Source organism: Salvia hispanica, chromosome 6 (assembly GCF_023119035.1).
Source record: "Salvia hispanica cultivar TCC Black 2014 chromosome 6, UniMelb_Shisp_WGS_1.0, whole genome shotgun sequence".
Classification (NCBI taxonomy): domain Eukaryota; kingdom Viridiplantae; phylum Streptophyta; class Magnoliopsida; order Lamiales; family Lamiaceae; genus Salvia; species Salvia hispanica.
In genome coordinates, this window is record NC_062970.1 from 36078068 (window position 1) to 36093714 (window position 15647).

Here is a 15647-nt window from a genome sequence, read left to right on the forward strand (position 1 = left end):
ACAAAAATAATTAACCCACTTAATGAATGTCTCATTCAGTATTTGCTATTATTATACAATGCTTCACGATAAAAAAGTGACACGCAATACTCGACTAGTACGACAATAGGAGTATATGTTAGTAGTATAACCTTTTTTTTATGGTTAAAATATGTATAGGGTAAAACTTGTACTACTGTGTAAAATTAAACATATTAAAAGTGAGCTGTTAATCATGGCAACTGCATAGGATGTGGTTTGAATCATTTATCTCTAAGATTTTATGTCTCGATCGTATTCCAATATTAGTACTATATATTATATATATAATAAATCATATTTAACATTTATCACATCATGTGAAATATCTATGTACTTTCTTCCAATATCTCTTCACACAATTGATCTCAATAGATATATTTTGTAAAATTTATTATTAACAGATTCATACTATTAAATTTCATTTCATTCAAGAAAATGATTAAATAAATTAAATAGTGAACTCTAATTAATAATCTTAAATTTATACTTTAACAACAAATTATAATTAAAGAAAAAATAATTTAAAACCCCCCTAAAAAGATTTTGTAAGTGATATTTTGATAATATTGTACCAATAATTATTGTTCTTTACTTAAAAAGAAAATAAATTGTTGTTTCCTTAATACCACCACCACCCTCCCTTTGTCTATAAATTCTCAAAAAGATTTTCACAAATCGAAACGCCCTCTCTCCTCTCCTATCCAAAGAGATGGTGGACATCCCCGTCGTAGATTTGTCAGACGCCATTAGTGCTAAGAAGCTAATAGTTGAAGCCTGTAAAGAGTTTGGATTTTTTAAGGTTATCAACCATGGAATCTCAAGGGAGCTGGTTGCCATGTTAGAATCCGAGGCTGTCAACTTCTTCGCACTACCCCAACATGAAAAGGACAGGTCCGGCCCTCCCAGCCCGTTCGGTTACGGTAACACTAGAATCGGGCCCAACGGTGACACAGGCTGGCTCGAATACCTCCTCCTCTCCGCCCACCCCAAACTCATGTTCCAAAAACCCCATTTTTCCACAATTTCAGAACCATTCTGGTAAACAGTATACTTTATCCAAAAAAAAAATATTCTTATGTTTTAATTTCCATTCTCTTAAATTAGTCTCATAATACTAAAAATGGAAAGTTTTCTATAACAAAACACTACATTACCATTTTGAACAACAATATTTTAGCCTTGAAAACTCTGTGTAATCTCATTTTGCATTAAAACTTGTGTCATATTATAACTAAATTGTGAGATGACCAGGCTTGTGATGGGAGAGTACACCTCAGCTGTGAGGCAACTACTGATGGGTGTTCTCGATGATATTTGTGAGGAGCTGGGAATCGGTACTGCTCTAAGCAGGCTGATCGGGGACGAGAGAAGTGATTCGTGTTTCCGGGTGAATCACTATCCGCCGTGCCCAGCATTGAATAAGATCGGATTTGGTGAGCATACAGACCCTCAGATCATGTCTGTTTTGAGATCATGCGATGCTCCGGGCTTCCAAATTTGTCTCAAGAATGGTTCCTGGGCTTCCGTCCAATCTGACCCTAACGCATTCTACTTCGCTGTTGGAGATACTCTCCAGGTAAACTCATATCTTGCTACTACTAGATGATGCAGAAACGTATAAAGAATGACTGACCTGATCATAGATAATTTGAAAAACCCTAATACGTTGAAAACGAAAAATATTCTTATTAATGAAAATCTCTTCAAAACAAAGACTTCGCTATATAAAATTGCATAAACGACCCAAAAGGAAATAAAACATAAACTAGAAAATTAAATTAAGTCGGGAAAAATAATAAATTGTCTTTTTTGTCCTTTAAACGATGTTGGATGACCAAAATTTCAAGTCATTCCGACACAAAACGTTTTCAGCGTCGCCAGTATTCATAGAATACTAAATATTTATAAAACTGAGGGGATTTCGTCTCTGTGTGGTGGCATGCAGGTTATGACCAATGGGAGGTTTAAGAGTGTGAAGCATAGAGTGGTGACTAATTGCATCAAATCAAGGTTATCAATGATATATTTTGGAGGGCCACCATTGACCGAAAAGATTAGACCAATATGCTCATTAATGGAGGAAGGCGAAGAGAGCATGTATAAGAAATTCACTTGGTCCGAATACAAAAAATCAGCTTACAAGTCAATACTGGGTGAAGATAGGTTGCAGCGATTTCACAAAAACAAGTGATGTTAGTTATTGACGTATTTAATAAATAAATTAATTACGTTAATAACCACTTTTAATGCTAAATTTTTAATTAATGCTGTTACAATTATAATTATCAAATTTAGAAATTGCATAAATACAAAGTGAACTTATCCTATTTTTTCTCCCACTTCAAAGATGATCTGGAAAAATAAGTTTACAATTTATTTTTTTTGAAAAAAAAAAAGATATACACATGCACAAAATGTCAACAATGTTAACCAGTAGTGCTTTAAAAGTGGTAAACAACATATTAGTACTAGGATGATGTAATTTACAAATTACATACTAGTACAAATTATAGCTTAATTTACCCATCTCTCATTTAAATACAAAAAGATTTATAAAATAATAAAGTATACTAGTATTTTTATAGTACAAATTTGATGGTCTCAATAATATTTTTCTAAGATATTACAATAATACTTAAAAAATAAAAAAAAGAGCTTAGTGATGTTGATAAGCTCAATTAATCATGTGAAGTATCATCGTCCAACTTGTTTTTACTTCCTCGGCTTTAAAGGACAAAGTACCCAAAACATACATCGAAATTACTTTAGAGAACAACCATCAGACGCTTTCAAAAAATGCATTCCTGGCAAAACGAATTATTTTCCCCTAATTCTAAAGCAGCCATTTCCCTTATTTTGGAAAATTGAAAATTTTACACAAGCAAATATATTTTACTACTATGTTTCATCACAATGTCACGAATATAACTAAAATATAGTATATCATGGAAATGGATTTGTAATAAATACACCATAAAATGTCATTTTTATTGGAGCAGAATAAATGGTTAGTCGGTTATCAGTTATGCCATAATACGATTTTGATTTGGTCCCAGATATTAATGATTATCAGTTATAAACGATAAGCAAAAGTAACGATAAAAATTGAATATTTAATTAAATATTAAAAATTATATTTTACTTTCAACTACCAATCAATTGGGTCGATCCATCAGCCCAAATATGAAATCTTAGCTTATAAACCGATAAAAAAAGGTTCAAATCCTAATTTATTTCCTCTATTTTTGCATAATAGCAGAATATCTTTGTTCATTGTATCAACGGTTAATGTGGGATGCAGTCAAAAGAAATAGAAAATGTTATAATAATTTGTTTAAAATTTCGATGACTATAAACCATGATGCATTTTTATCAACCTATAATGTTACTGAAGATGTACGACGCTATTACAGTATAGTTATGATAAACAAAAGTATCATATCCACGGATACTAATAATCTAATTTTAATTACTACTTGAACCTCTCATATTATCTAGACTACTAGATGTGAAAATTCATTACTAGCTAGGAGCATTAAAACTGAAAGTAACTATTTAGAAACTAAGAAAGCAAACAAAACCCTGATATCTTCAATTTAATAATGGAATTCAAAATGCATGCATTGATTTCATTAGTTTTCCATTAAATTAATCATTCGTTCAACACCTGTTATGACTCAAGTTTTTACTATGATCGTGATTCCGATTTTACCCTATTTTGGGTTTTAGATTTGATATATTTTGATCATTTATTACTTGAATGTAGCTTGATAATATCTATATCCTTATATTTTTGGATATTTTTATCCTATTACCATTTTTCGATTTTAGGGGCAAAATTATTTATTGATTATCTACTAGTTAGTATGTGAAATTCAAAGGGTACCTGAAATGATATTGAATACTAAAACGATCAAAATCAAATTTACAGAGAAGGTAGCCTATGAAGTACTAGTACTTAATATCGTTTCAAGTACCATCTGAATGACGTATATTAGTGGATATAATCAATGGACAATATTTCCCCTCAATTCAAAAAATACTAAAAGAACAAAAATGTCTAAAACAATGTAAACGTCCATAAAATGTGATTATCTATATGCACAAGAACTACCCATGATGTTAGAATTCACTAGCTACCAAAATAATGAAAATATTGTTTCAATTGTTCAGGAATATAATTTATAGCAGTTTATTCATTTTTTTTAAAAATGGAGATTTTTTGTCCTTTGTGCCCATGGCCCCAAAATGGCGAAATCTTACCCACGACCCTACATAAAATTTATCCTCCATAAATAGAATGAAGTATGAAATTCAAACAAAGGCGATTTAACATTTGTAGTTTGGAACTTGCATATTGGTGAAGGTACATGAACCTTTCGACAGGATCCTAAAGTTTTTATGGTGACTTGGCTTTTCACATTGATTTATACATAGACATAGTAGTAGTATTATTTCTTAATAATGCTATCAATCATTGTCTTTTAGTGGAGCTTACCATATCACTTCAACTTATATAAATAGACACAGCGTGCTTCAGAAATTATACTTTTTCACCTTCAAAATTTCCCAACATAGCCATCGAACTCTCGAGACAATTTCTTAGATATTTGATTTCAAAGATTCGTGGATTTCTTGAGTCTCTTCTTTTAAACTCAAATACTCCCTCCGTCCACAAAGAATATGCGCTTTGGGTTCGACACAAGTTTTAACACAAAATTGCTAAAGTAAGAGAGAGGTAGAGAGAAAAAGTAATTAAAGTATTGTTAGTGGAGAGTGAGACCTACCTCATTAGAGAGAAAATAGTTTCTAAAATTAAAAAATTATATATTCTTGTAGGACGGACTAAAATAAAAAGAATGCATATTCTTGTAGGACAGAGGAAGTATATAGTGTAACTCTTTAAACATGTATACACCCGTTTAGTCATAAGCAAGATGCTTTTTTGGATACAAGATTTTGAAAATAATAGTAGGTATTTAAAATGTTAAGTGAAAAGAGAATAACAAAGTTTTAAAGTGTGCATTTCCTTGTCTTATTTGAGAAATTAGTTTAGTGGAAAGAGTATAACAAAGATTTAGCGTATGTGTTTTAATGTCTTGTTGTAGCAAATGGTAAAATATATCAAGGATAACTACTTCAAGGTTAGATTAAGATATAATAATAACACAAGTCCTTAAAAAAATACTACTACTATAATTATAGTAGAAATTTGAGTAACTTAAAAAAAATACATAATGTGTTGTATTTCCAGCAAGTGCATTGAACTGGATGTGAAAACATTAGAGTAACAATCAATATTCATTATGATGTATTCCATTGTAGGCGACAAGATTAAAAAACTATCTTGGGCAAAATGCCACATAATCTCATAGTGAAGTTTGATTTGTAATTTTTTTCATTCAACTTTTATCTATGTGTAATAATAATAATAATAATTATGGTAAGAACTTAGACAAGTTAGATGGAGTATTAGTTAGTAGTATAAGCTTATCTTTCTACTTTAAATATTTTATAGTCTAATCCTCTCCATTAATTTTACCACTCTAAGTCTCTAACTATGTAGACACCTTAAATTGGTAAATTGAAATCACGTTTACCAACTTTTATCCCTCACACCCCCTCTAAAACCTTCTATTTAAGTATAATTTACAAAATGAAAGATAATTATATTCAGAAATATCCACATTTGATGATTCATGATAATAGTTTAGATAGCTAATTGAGCACAATGGGCCATATCATCAAATATGGCGGAACAAAATTTTGTGTAACACACTTTTATAAATCAAAATTTGTAAGAGATGTCAACTATTTAGTGGCATACATATTTGTTAATTATAAATCTATCAGTTTATGAGATTCAATTGGTATGAGATTGTCTAAAATTAAATTATTTTAATAATTAATTTAATTTGTTGCATTTGAGAGACAGATTCATAAGACAAATTTGATACTATAATGAAAAACCTATCACAATAATATGTATATCTTCGAGCGGGGAGTGTTATATTCCTAACTCATAACTTAATTGCTAACTACAACTAAATAATAGCCATTAGATATTCAAATTAAGGGCTTAGATCATTAATCCTTAAATGTCAATACGATCAACGAAAAACGTCAATAAGACCATAGGATTAATTCCAAAAAAATCAATAGGGGTATTAATGTCAATTAACTACATGTTTAGTTATAACTAACTTTTAAAAAAATCCCAAAACTTTAAATTCATATAACATATATCAAATTAAAGATAATTTCATAAGGATTCCAATGATATCCTACATGCATATGTTCCGACGTCAAAATTTGAAAAAAAAATTGAATTTTTTTATTTTTTTCGTACAAGCAGAAATGTCAACATACTATATAAAATATGTTAATATAATACATGTAGAATGTCAATATAAGCAATGGGTTAACATTCTTAAAGCATTGTGTTGACATTCTCAAAGGATTGTGTTGATATTTTCAAAACACTATATTGACATTTCATCCAAAATCCTAATTTGAAGTTTTTTTTTATCTTTTTATATTTTATTAATAAAAACGAAAATTACACGTGGCAAATTGTAGACTACACATTTTCTAAAATCCTATGGCCTTAAATTAGTTGTAGTTAGCAATTAAATGATGAGTTAGCAATTGATCACTCCCCTCTTCGAGTAAATCTAACCTAATAACATATTATTATAAACTATTCATTCCATCTTATAATAATAGAACTTTGGAGATTGCATGAATTTTAATACTAAACCAGTAAAGTAAGAGATAGATAAAAAGAAAAAGTAATCAAATTTTTGCCAGTGAAAAATGAGATTCACTTTATAAAAGAGAAAAATATTACTAAAAATGGAAGTAAACTCATTTTGTGGGACAAATTAAAAATAAAAGAAAGCGAAGACTTTTTTTTTTTTTTAAACAAAGGGAGCGTAAAACTTGTCTAATTCACCAATGACCAATCCAACATCCCAATGGCGCCTACTTACACGAAATATAATTAAATGAAAATTCTTGACATGTTTATAGCAATCTCACACAGTTACCAATCATGTTATCGTAGAATCAACATAAAAGCAATTTGGTGAATACTTTTTGATGAAAGTAATTCAAGAAAAAAATCTAGTTTAGCATCCGAGGATCGATCTCGTGCTATATGCAAATATTAATGTATTAGCTAGGACCATATCATGTCATTTTTTCAATAAATAATCGAGACACAATGTGGGTGTAACCTTTTCATCGATGCATTAAAGAATAAATTTTATACTACTTTGATTTGTAGTATAAATTTTGTGGATAAATTTAGAAAACTATTTAAATAAGAAACAAAAAATGAAGAAATAATTTACATCAATTTTCCAAGATAAAGAAGGCTGCAAAAGCTCTATTCTCAGGGCCTAAGTGAGGCCTAATTAAGTAGATATTGGCCCATTTAATCCATCTAAATTCTAAACTGTATAATATGGGCCTTGTTGTAAAACCAGTAATACATTTGTTGTAGCCTATTTATTTTATTTTCCAACTTTATTAAATATGTCAGGTAACATCATGACCTCATATTTGTTGATTATGTTGTAGTTTGAGACGGTAGGAGTTTATGATGAAAAATATTACTATAAATATTCAACAATACTTATTTAAATTCGAAAAAAAATCTCAGTTTTCCATTTAATTAACCATTTAAATACAATAAAATCTTTTATTAAAGAATTAAACACTCACTGATTACACTCCAGATTCTTCCACCTCTTCACCGCATCAATATCACGAGCTGATTTTCCTCATTTTTTTATTAATGGTTTCAATTTCTCTCTCATTAATATTCGCCTGAAAAGCGAAGGAGAAGCACATGCTCGATCTCCGCACTCTCACTGCATAGAGTGTGACGATCGGAGATCAGAAATCACACGCATCTGCTTGGGTGCGTGTGTGTGTGTGTTTATGCGCTAGAGACGGCGGTATCAGCGACCGCGGAGCATTGTCCAATCGGCAATCGATCTACATCTCTTTAATGGCCGATGAGCCTATGCCTACGCGCTGGTCGTTTCAGGTAGCTCTTTTTTACTCTCTCAATTCCGCTTTTCTCAATGCTGCATCTACGATGGCGACGTTGTGTGTTTTAGTAATTTTGCGTTGACTTGTGCTTTGAATTATTGCTCCGGTGAATCATTCGCATTTTTTTTCAATTTCTGTATTGGTGGAGCTGAACGTAGGTGTACCTTAGGCTTCGATTGTTGTACTTACGAGCTTCGTTGCTCCTCTGATTTACATTTCATTGTGTTTTGAGTGTGAATGCGTGTGGTTTGCTTGTAGTCGCTGGAGTTATTCGGAAGTACTTGATGAATCATGAGTGCGTGGTGAATCGAATTAACCAGACTCAACTGCGAGTCTTCGAAATGAATTTTCGTCGAATTGTTGTTGTTTTCTTTGTCTGTCTCAATTCCTGCATTCAGGAGCTGAATGAGTGTACCCTATGCTTTCGATTGTTGTACGACAACGAGCTTCGCTGCTCCGCTGATTTACATTTCACTTGTTTTGGAGTGTGAATCTGTGTGTGTGGCTTGGCTGCTTGATAGTCATTGGAGTGATTCTGAAGTGCGGTAGTAGTTGATGGATCAATATGACCAGACTCAGTTCATGAATATTTATTGCTCTTCCTTGATATATGTACATGCATATACTGTATAGAAATGAGAATTATATGCTAATGACCCAACTTTATGTGTTTGCTGTGTGAGTTCCATTTGTAGGAGTGGTTAAAGGGTAGTACTGATGGTTATATAAAATTTATTTGTTGGGTGTACAATATAGGAATTTAAATTGTTTTATGATTCCAAGTTTGGGAGGAAGAGGGAGTCCGAGCAGAAAGATGCAACTGCAAATGGTCAAATTGTGCCTAATGGAGATCAATCAAATGGAACGACCAATGGAAGTACCAGTGTGAAGAACACGTCTGACTTGGCTATCTATGAGCAGTTCAGGATTCAGGTAATATGATTTTGATTGAACTGAATGAACTTTTTGGTCCTTGTTGTGATATTTTGACACGTCAGTTTTGATTCAGAATGGCGGGAATGTGGTACAATCTAATGGAGCATCTTTAGCACAAGATGATAAACCGTATGGCCTTTATCCCTCCCTTTTGCAAATTAATAAATGTTCACAACGTGCATAGCATGGGCAAGGATTATGGATTTCTCCAAACTAAGGATTCCACCCAATTTCAAACAACCAACCAACTTTCTTCCTTCCGAACGAGGTACTTTGACCATGCAGTCATTCTCTAAAAATTAATCTTCACTTTCAGGCAAAGATCTTTACTTCCTCCTTTTGAGTCAGCAGAAGTGCGTGCTTTGGCGGAGAGTTTATGTAGGTAATAAGGGATAAGCTATTTTCCCATTTGTGTTGCAGGATAACAGTATTAGTCTTAATCATTGATTTTTGGATACTCTCTTGTTATCATTTGCAGAGATATCATCCGTGGTAGTCCAGATATTAAATGGGAATCAATAAAAGGATTAGAGAATGCAAAACGGCTTTTGAAAGAAGCCGTTGTTATGCCTATAAAATATCCACAGTAAATCTTCCTCATTTCTTTGGAATGATTTACGGTTTTTTGAGCTCAATTGAACCTGTACTCATGTTATAGGTACTTTACTGGTCTTCTAACACCGTGGAAAGGAATTCTTCTTTTTGGCCCCCCTGGAACGGGAAAGGTTTGTGCTCTGCTTCAATCATTTCTTCATTCATTGCCTAGTGTCTTATTTTATATTGATAATATTACTTTATTTTGTGATAAACTATGAGTGGTAAATATGTATCTTAAATCAAATTCCAGACTATGTTGGCAAAAGCTGTGGCAACTGAGTGCAAAACCACATTCTTCAACATTTCCGCATCGTCAATTGTTAGCAAATGGAGGGGTGAGATATTGGGTTTTATAAGTTTTGTGACATTCTTGTATGTTATTTACTTAGCTCACCATACCCATGTTATCGACTGCATTGGGTTGTTGCTATTGTATTATTGTGATTATCTTTAGTTACTTGTTATTTTCCTCTTAACTCTCAGTTGTAATTATGGGTGGATGTTCAGTTGACATTATACCACCTTCTTAGCTAATAGAAAATACACTTCCACGTCTCTCTCTATAAGTAATTTTCATTGAGCTTTGTGGTTTGGTCATTACTCTCTTGTTACAGTAATTTTGCTTCTTCATTGCCATCTTCCAGCATTTTCTCAAAATTGTAGTACTATGTGTTAGTCTCTGGTTTGGTAGGTCATTCAGTTTTACAAAATCGAAGACCATTTGCTGGCTTTTTACATAAGACAAGCATCACACATGTCTTTGGTGTTCCACTTATGAATCAATATCATGATATAGAAAGCATCTAATTGCAGGTGATTCTGAGAAACTGGTAAAAGTATTGTTTGAGCTTGCTAGGCATCATGCACCATCAACTATTTTCCTGGACGAAATTGATGCAATTATCAGCCAACGAGGTGAAGGACGCAGCGAACATGAAGCAAGCAGGCGTCTGAAGACTGAGCTGCTTATACAGGTGATAACTTGTTGGATAGTTGTTCAATCCAGAACACAAAAAATTGGATCAAACACCATAAGAGGAAGATATCTGTCTGATTTGGGAACAAACCAAAAAATTCATCTTCTGGATGGGTGAATGTGAACATTAATGTTTTGTTGTTAACTTGTTATAAACTCCCCTGATTAAGATCAAAATCTTGAACCCTTGTAAATTGATAACTCTGCACCATTAAGTTAAGTGAATATTTTCCATATGTACTTTTAGACATGTCTCATCCTAATGAATAATGATTCATATGGTAAAATTAGATAAAGAAGGTAATTTGGCTAAGCTTATTTTAGAGAGCTTATAAGCTCAGCAACTTAAGATTTTTCAAGAGCATAGAAGAGGTAATGTCTCAAGAGTTTATAAGTTGCTAGGGTGTTTGGATAATCGAGCTTATAAGTCGAGAGCAAGTTGTGAGTTAGAGAGAGAATCATAGTTAGAAAAAGAAAATGTAAGATGAGTTTGGAAGGTGTTGAGAAAAAAATTTGGAAATAACAGACATAACAAGGCTATTTTTAAATTGATTGTTGCTTATAAGATTATGAAAAAATAGATGGGGTTGAGGAATTCACGTTTTGAGGAGGTTATAAGTTGTTGGAGTTTATTTTTACAGCTTACTAGTCGTTTAAAAGCTTATAGAGTCTTGCGAAGTGTTGGGCAAAATATGATCCTTTACAGCTTAAAGCTATTTTAAGGAGCCTATAATCTTAACCAGGCACCCTCTAATATGCTCTGCCAATGCAGCTATATTTTCCACGGATACTAAAGTACTAATGTTTTTGTGGTAAACTGCAGATGGATGGCTTGACAAAGACAGATGAACTTGTATTTGTTCTGGCTGCAACCAATCTCCCATGGGAACTAGATGCAGCAATGCTTAGACGTCTGGAAAAGCGGGTGTGCTTTTAAAAAGCTTTGTGCCTCACTTTACAATTTGCTATAATTGCTTTCATTATTTTCTCCATTCTGTTGAAAACAATAAAAGATGCTTGAAAGCTGCAAAACAAAGTCAAATTAATAGCTTGATATACTTATATTGTATGTTGATTAGCTTTAATGTAAACGAATTGCTAAACGATAGGGAAACTGTACATTGTTTTCATGTTTAGATCCTGGTACCACTTCCGGAACCAGAAGCAAGACAAGCGATGTTTGAAGAATTACTGCCATCAAAATATGGCGAGGAACTTTCTTATGATTTATTAGTCGAGAAGACCGATGGTTATTCAGGGTCAGATCTTCGCCTTTTATGTAAGGAAGCTGCTATGCAACCATTGAGACGGCTAATGGCATCTCTTGAGGAGACACAAGCAGAACAGGGGCCTGAAGATGGTACGTTTTTACTGATGTCTTCCCCATTCACATGCCATTAAGGCACTTGGAACTGGTTACTTGTGATCAACGAGTATCGAGTTCTTTGATACCTGGTCAGTCTAGTTCATTATATGTGCATCATTAGGCAATTAACCCCCACCCACAAAAGAAAATTTGCATCTCATCTTCTTTACCTTTTTTTTTTATGTTGAATGAAGCACACTGGAAAACTGCAAAATCTGCGATTACTGATTGATGGAACAGTCAGATTTATTCTGTTACACTTAATAAAGAAATATTCAAGCATTTGATTCACCTTAGTCTGGTTTGATTTGTAGTAACTAGTTTCTCGTTCCATTTTTCTCTGCTACCGCTAAAAGTGTCGTTCATATGCAGAGATGCCTAAGGTTGGGCCAATCACACAGGGAGACATAGAAGTGGCATTGAGGAACACCAGACCTTCTGCTCATCTCCTTGCACATCGTTATGAGAAATTCAACGAAGACTATGGAAGCCAAATACTCCAATGAAGGCACACACATCTGTTCCTTACCTGTTATTTGTTTTTTGACATGCTGTGGTGTGTTATCATATGAACATTGAGGGCTTTAAATAACATCTGTTGTTTCCTGTTGAATGGTGAGCATTTTTTTAGCATTTCACGATTATGTTATTGTCGCGTCGATCCCAGATATATACTGTGGTACATGGTTAAATTACGCTGCTTAGTAGTACATTGTTATTTCATTGAATTATTTCATTCTAGATATGTTGGAAGTAATGCTATTGTGATACCGATCAATTTTCTTTAATATCAGTTCCCCTGTTCAGTTCCCCTGTTCTGTTTAGTTGTTGATTAGTTGTTGTTCGAACTTCTACTTTTTGAAAAACTAATTAAAGAAAGTAGTATACATGTTTTATTGATGCTACATCTAATAACTAAACAAGGTGTATAATTTTACCATTCATGAAGCTAGGATGGTTTTGGTATGACTAGATAAATTTTCATATGAAGAGTTAATCAATTAGCTATACCTTCGGATAGTCCGAGATTGTAAACCATCGTCCCATCGGGCTTCAACAATCCAAAGTTTCTCTCAGATATTGGGCCGGGCTTCATATCCTCATTGAACAATGCAAACATGTACACCTCCAACCTTGTCTTAGGTCTCAATGGAGTCCCTTCACCTCTCCATTGTCTCCTCAACAAATTCCCATTGTAGATCGCAGCGTTATGAACGGTCGCCCCGACTTCACTTGGATCTCCGATTGAGGGCCATCCTGTTTCTGAAACCCGGACCTCAATCCCTCCATACCCCATCTTTGCCATGGCAAATATCACCGCATCGACTTGTGCATACAGCATATTGTCATAATGTAGCTTTGTATATGGATCAACCACTCCCGGGTTCGGGTTGAACAATGTGTAGTCCAGAGAGATCCTACTTGGGTCGCCGTTGTAAGCAAAATACGGGTACGCATTGATCCAAAATGGAGCCTTTGTAGCAGCCAAAAACTGCAAAAGTTGGGGCATGATCTGGTTCAGTTCGGGCCGGAATGCACCAGCTGATGGCGGGTAGGATTCTTGAAGAACCGCTAGCGAACTTGGAGATGAGACATGCATGAACCTGTTCAACCCAACCCGGACCAAGGCTGCATGGATGCTAACCATGGCCGGCACAAGGTATGATATGAGAGTGGTGTCACCACCGGTGAAGAGCTCATTACCAACAGCGATGCCAGTGATCCTCGTAGCCGGAACATAGGGTTTGATCCGGGTCATGACCCACTGAATAGCTTGGTTTGGATCCGCTAAAGTCGATAACATTTCGTTTTCGACCATCACGACTATTTCAATGCTGGAGTTGGCAAACGCTCCTAGAATTTGCGGGTTGGTGTCGTAGATTCGGGTTTTTGTTAGCCTGAGAGAGTGGAGGAGATCGATAACTCTTTCCGGTGGCGGCAAATTATTCCCGACCTGCCCATAGTTGATGCCAAAGGATTTGACTTCTCTTAAACCTGTATGTAATGTAATGGAGAAATCAATACAAAATCATTTCGTTTCAAATTTCCATATCTACATGGTCAATTTGAAACAAATTCATAATGAATAATTGAATATATATGGATTGAAGCCATAAGCAACAATCAAAATTATGAAATTTCTCTTTGAGTCACTATGCATGGAGAGAGAGTACCTGATAAAGTTAAAACAAATGCAAGAGTTTTTATCATGGTAATCATGCTAACAAGACCTCCCATGAGAGGGAGGTGTTCTTGATTTCTATCAAAAATCAAGACACCAAGAAATGTTTATGAAGAAAAAGTTATGCTGGAATTAATCAAATGTACATACGCAAGGGGATATATATACCATATACATATATGTGTGTATGCATAGATTGTATGTCGGCTAATTCCTTTCTTTGCTTGTTTGCCTTTTGATTTAAATTAATGACACAGTATTTGTTTCTTGGCTTTGGTACTCAGCTCAGATGCTTCAATTATTGCTTTTTTTATGATAGAATATATATATGTCCAACATTAAATATTGATGAATTTATTGTTTTATGGTATAAAGTATAAACACCATTGTCATTTAGATGAGCCAAATAGAATTTTTGCTTTGTTACTATATAAGATTTAGTTAGCTTGCATAATACAAAATGTATATTCGGGAGGGAGTTTGGCAACTGTAGTACCTAGTATTTTATGCACCATCAATTTTTTTTATTACTACCTACTTTTCAATTTTATCTAATTGAACTAGCACCTAGTTTGGTAACAACTGGGATCACCTATACAATTTCTTCATAAGCTGCAATGATATTATATTACATTCGTTCCACAATAGTCAAGCCGTATTTCCAGTTTGTGATTGTACTGTAATTGAGTCGTTTTTATTTTATAATAAAAGTAAAGACTAAATTTGGTCCTGAACATATGGTCATTTTACGTTTTTGGTCATAAACATTATCTTTTGGATTTTTTGGTCCTGAATATATGGAAATTTGATCATTTTGGTCCTCCGGCAACATTTCCGTTAAAAACTTGATTAATCCCGAATTTGACCAAATTAAACTTTTAATTCTAATTTTTTATTCCCTGATTAATTCCCTAATTAAAATTAGTAAATATTTATTTAAAATTAATATTTAATATCCAATATAAAAGCGGCGCCTCAATCCTCTGTTCTCCTCTGGCTAATCGCCCATCGGTCTCTCTCTCTCTCCATTTCACATCTTCATTTCCAAATCTGAAATTCGTAATTTAGTGAAGGAGCAGCAGCGCCTCAACCATTCCCATTTCTCTCTCCTGGGCAAAATCATTCCTAATTTCCCCGTTGCGCCGTTGCTCTTCCTCCTTTGCCGAGTGCCACCGGCATTCTCTCAACAAGGCAGCGCCACCATCACCTCTCCATCGTTTCCCCGTCTCCTGCGTGACTGTTTTGTTGCTGCCGCCTTCGATGCCCCACCCTGCTCGGCCAGCGAAGCCGACTGCTCCTCGGTGAAACAGCCGGTCCTCGCGGCTGCATGTACTCCCTTCGCGCGACACGTTTCTACGCCTGACGCTGATTTTCGCCAAGCCCATCATCACCGTCGCACCTCGTCGCCGCCTTCATAGCCGCTGTCGATCGGTTTCTCTCGGTGGGGCTGCTGTGCGTGCGTCTTGGAGTCGCAGTGGAGGCCGCGCGACAACCTTCGATGCCCCGCG

At 34.3% G+C, this 15647-nt stretch overlaps 3 protein-coding genes across 4 annotated transcripts; 2 read left to right on the forward strand and 1 right to left on the reverse strand.

Moving 5' to 3' along the window:
* The first annotated feature begins 730 nt into the window (after positions 1-730).
* LOC125195225 (gibberellin 2-beta-dioxygenase-like) lies at positions 731-2258 on the forward strand. The gene is made up of 3 exons (XM_048093406.1): positions 731-1059; positions 1273-1597; positions 1967-2258. The coding sequence occupies exons 1-3, from the start codon at positions 731-733 to the stop codon at positions 2210-2212; spliced, it is 900 nt and encodes a 299-aa protein (XP_047949363.1). The 3' UTR covers positions 2213-2258.
* A 5535-nt stretch (positions 2259-7793) lies between these two features.
* On the forward strand, positions 7794-12698 carry LOC125195736 (katanin p60 ATPase-containing subunit A-like 2). 2 transcript variants are annotated; one of them, XM_048093925.1, is made up of 11 exons: positions 7794-8077; positions 8839-9015; positions 9092-9147; positions 9335-9400; positions 9497-9604; positions 9677-9743; positions 9866-9950; positions 10429-10589; positions 11415-11516; positions 11729-11951; positions 12330-12698. In XM_048093925.1, exons 1-11 carry the CDS (start codon positions 8039-8041, stop codon positions 12461-12463), a joined length of 1218 nt encoding a protein of 405 aa, XP_047949882.1. In that variant the 5' UTR covers positions 7794-8038; the 3' UTR covers positions 12464-12698. The 2 variants fall into 2 exon arrangements, with proteins under 2 accessions (XP_047949882.1, XP_047949883.1); XM_048093926.1 differs by having other exon boundaries at positions 8866-9015.
* Positions 12699-12827: 129 nt separating this feature from the next.
* Positions 12828-14301, reverse strand: LOC125195737 (glucan endo-1,3-beta-glucosidase 11-like). The gene is made up of 2 exons (XM_048093927.1): positions 14132-14301; positions 12828-13952 (listed from the first exon to the last, which is right to left on the reverse strand). The coding sequence occupies exons 1-2, from the start codon at positions 14193-14195 to the stop codon at positions 12955-12957; spliced, it is 1062 nt and encodes a 353-aa protein (XP_047949884.1). The 5' UTR covers positions 14196-14301; the 3' UTR covers positions 12828-12954.
* Between the last annotated feature and the right edge of the window lie 1346 nt (positions 14302-15647).

Coding starts and splice junctions, on each gene's coding strand:
- LOC125195736 (XM_048093925.1), top strand. CDS start 8,039: ATGGCCGATGAGCCTATGCCTACGCGCTGGTCGTTTCAG. Junction 8,078..8,838: donor CTACGCGCTGGTCGTTTCAG/GTAGCTCTTTTT, acceptor TGTACAATATAG/GAATTTAAATTGTTTTATGA. Junction 9,605..9,676: donor ATGCCTATAAAATATCCACA/GTAAATCTTCCT, acceptor CTCATGTTATAG/GTACTTTACTGGTCTTCTAA.
- LOC125195225 (XM_048093406.1), top strand. CDS start 731: ATGGTGGACATCCCCGTCGTAGATTTGTCAGACGCCATTAGTGCTAAG. Junction 1,060..1,272: donor ACAATTTCAGAACCATTCTG/GTAAACAGTATA, acceptor TGAGATGACCAG/GCTTGTGATGGGAGAGTACA. Junction 1,598..1,966: donor CTGTTGGAGATACTCTCCAG/GTAAACTCATAT, acceptor GGTGGCATGCAG/GTTATGACCAATGGGAGGTT.
- LOC125195737 (XM_048093927.1), bottom strand. CDS start 14,195: ATGGGAGGTCTTGTTAGCATGATTACCATGATAAAAACTCTTGCATTT. Junction 13,953..14,131: donor ATTTGTTTTAACTTTATCAG/GTACTCTCTCTC, acceptor CATTACATACAG/GTTTAAGAGAAGTCAAATCC.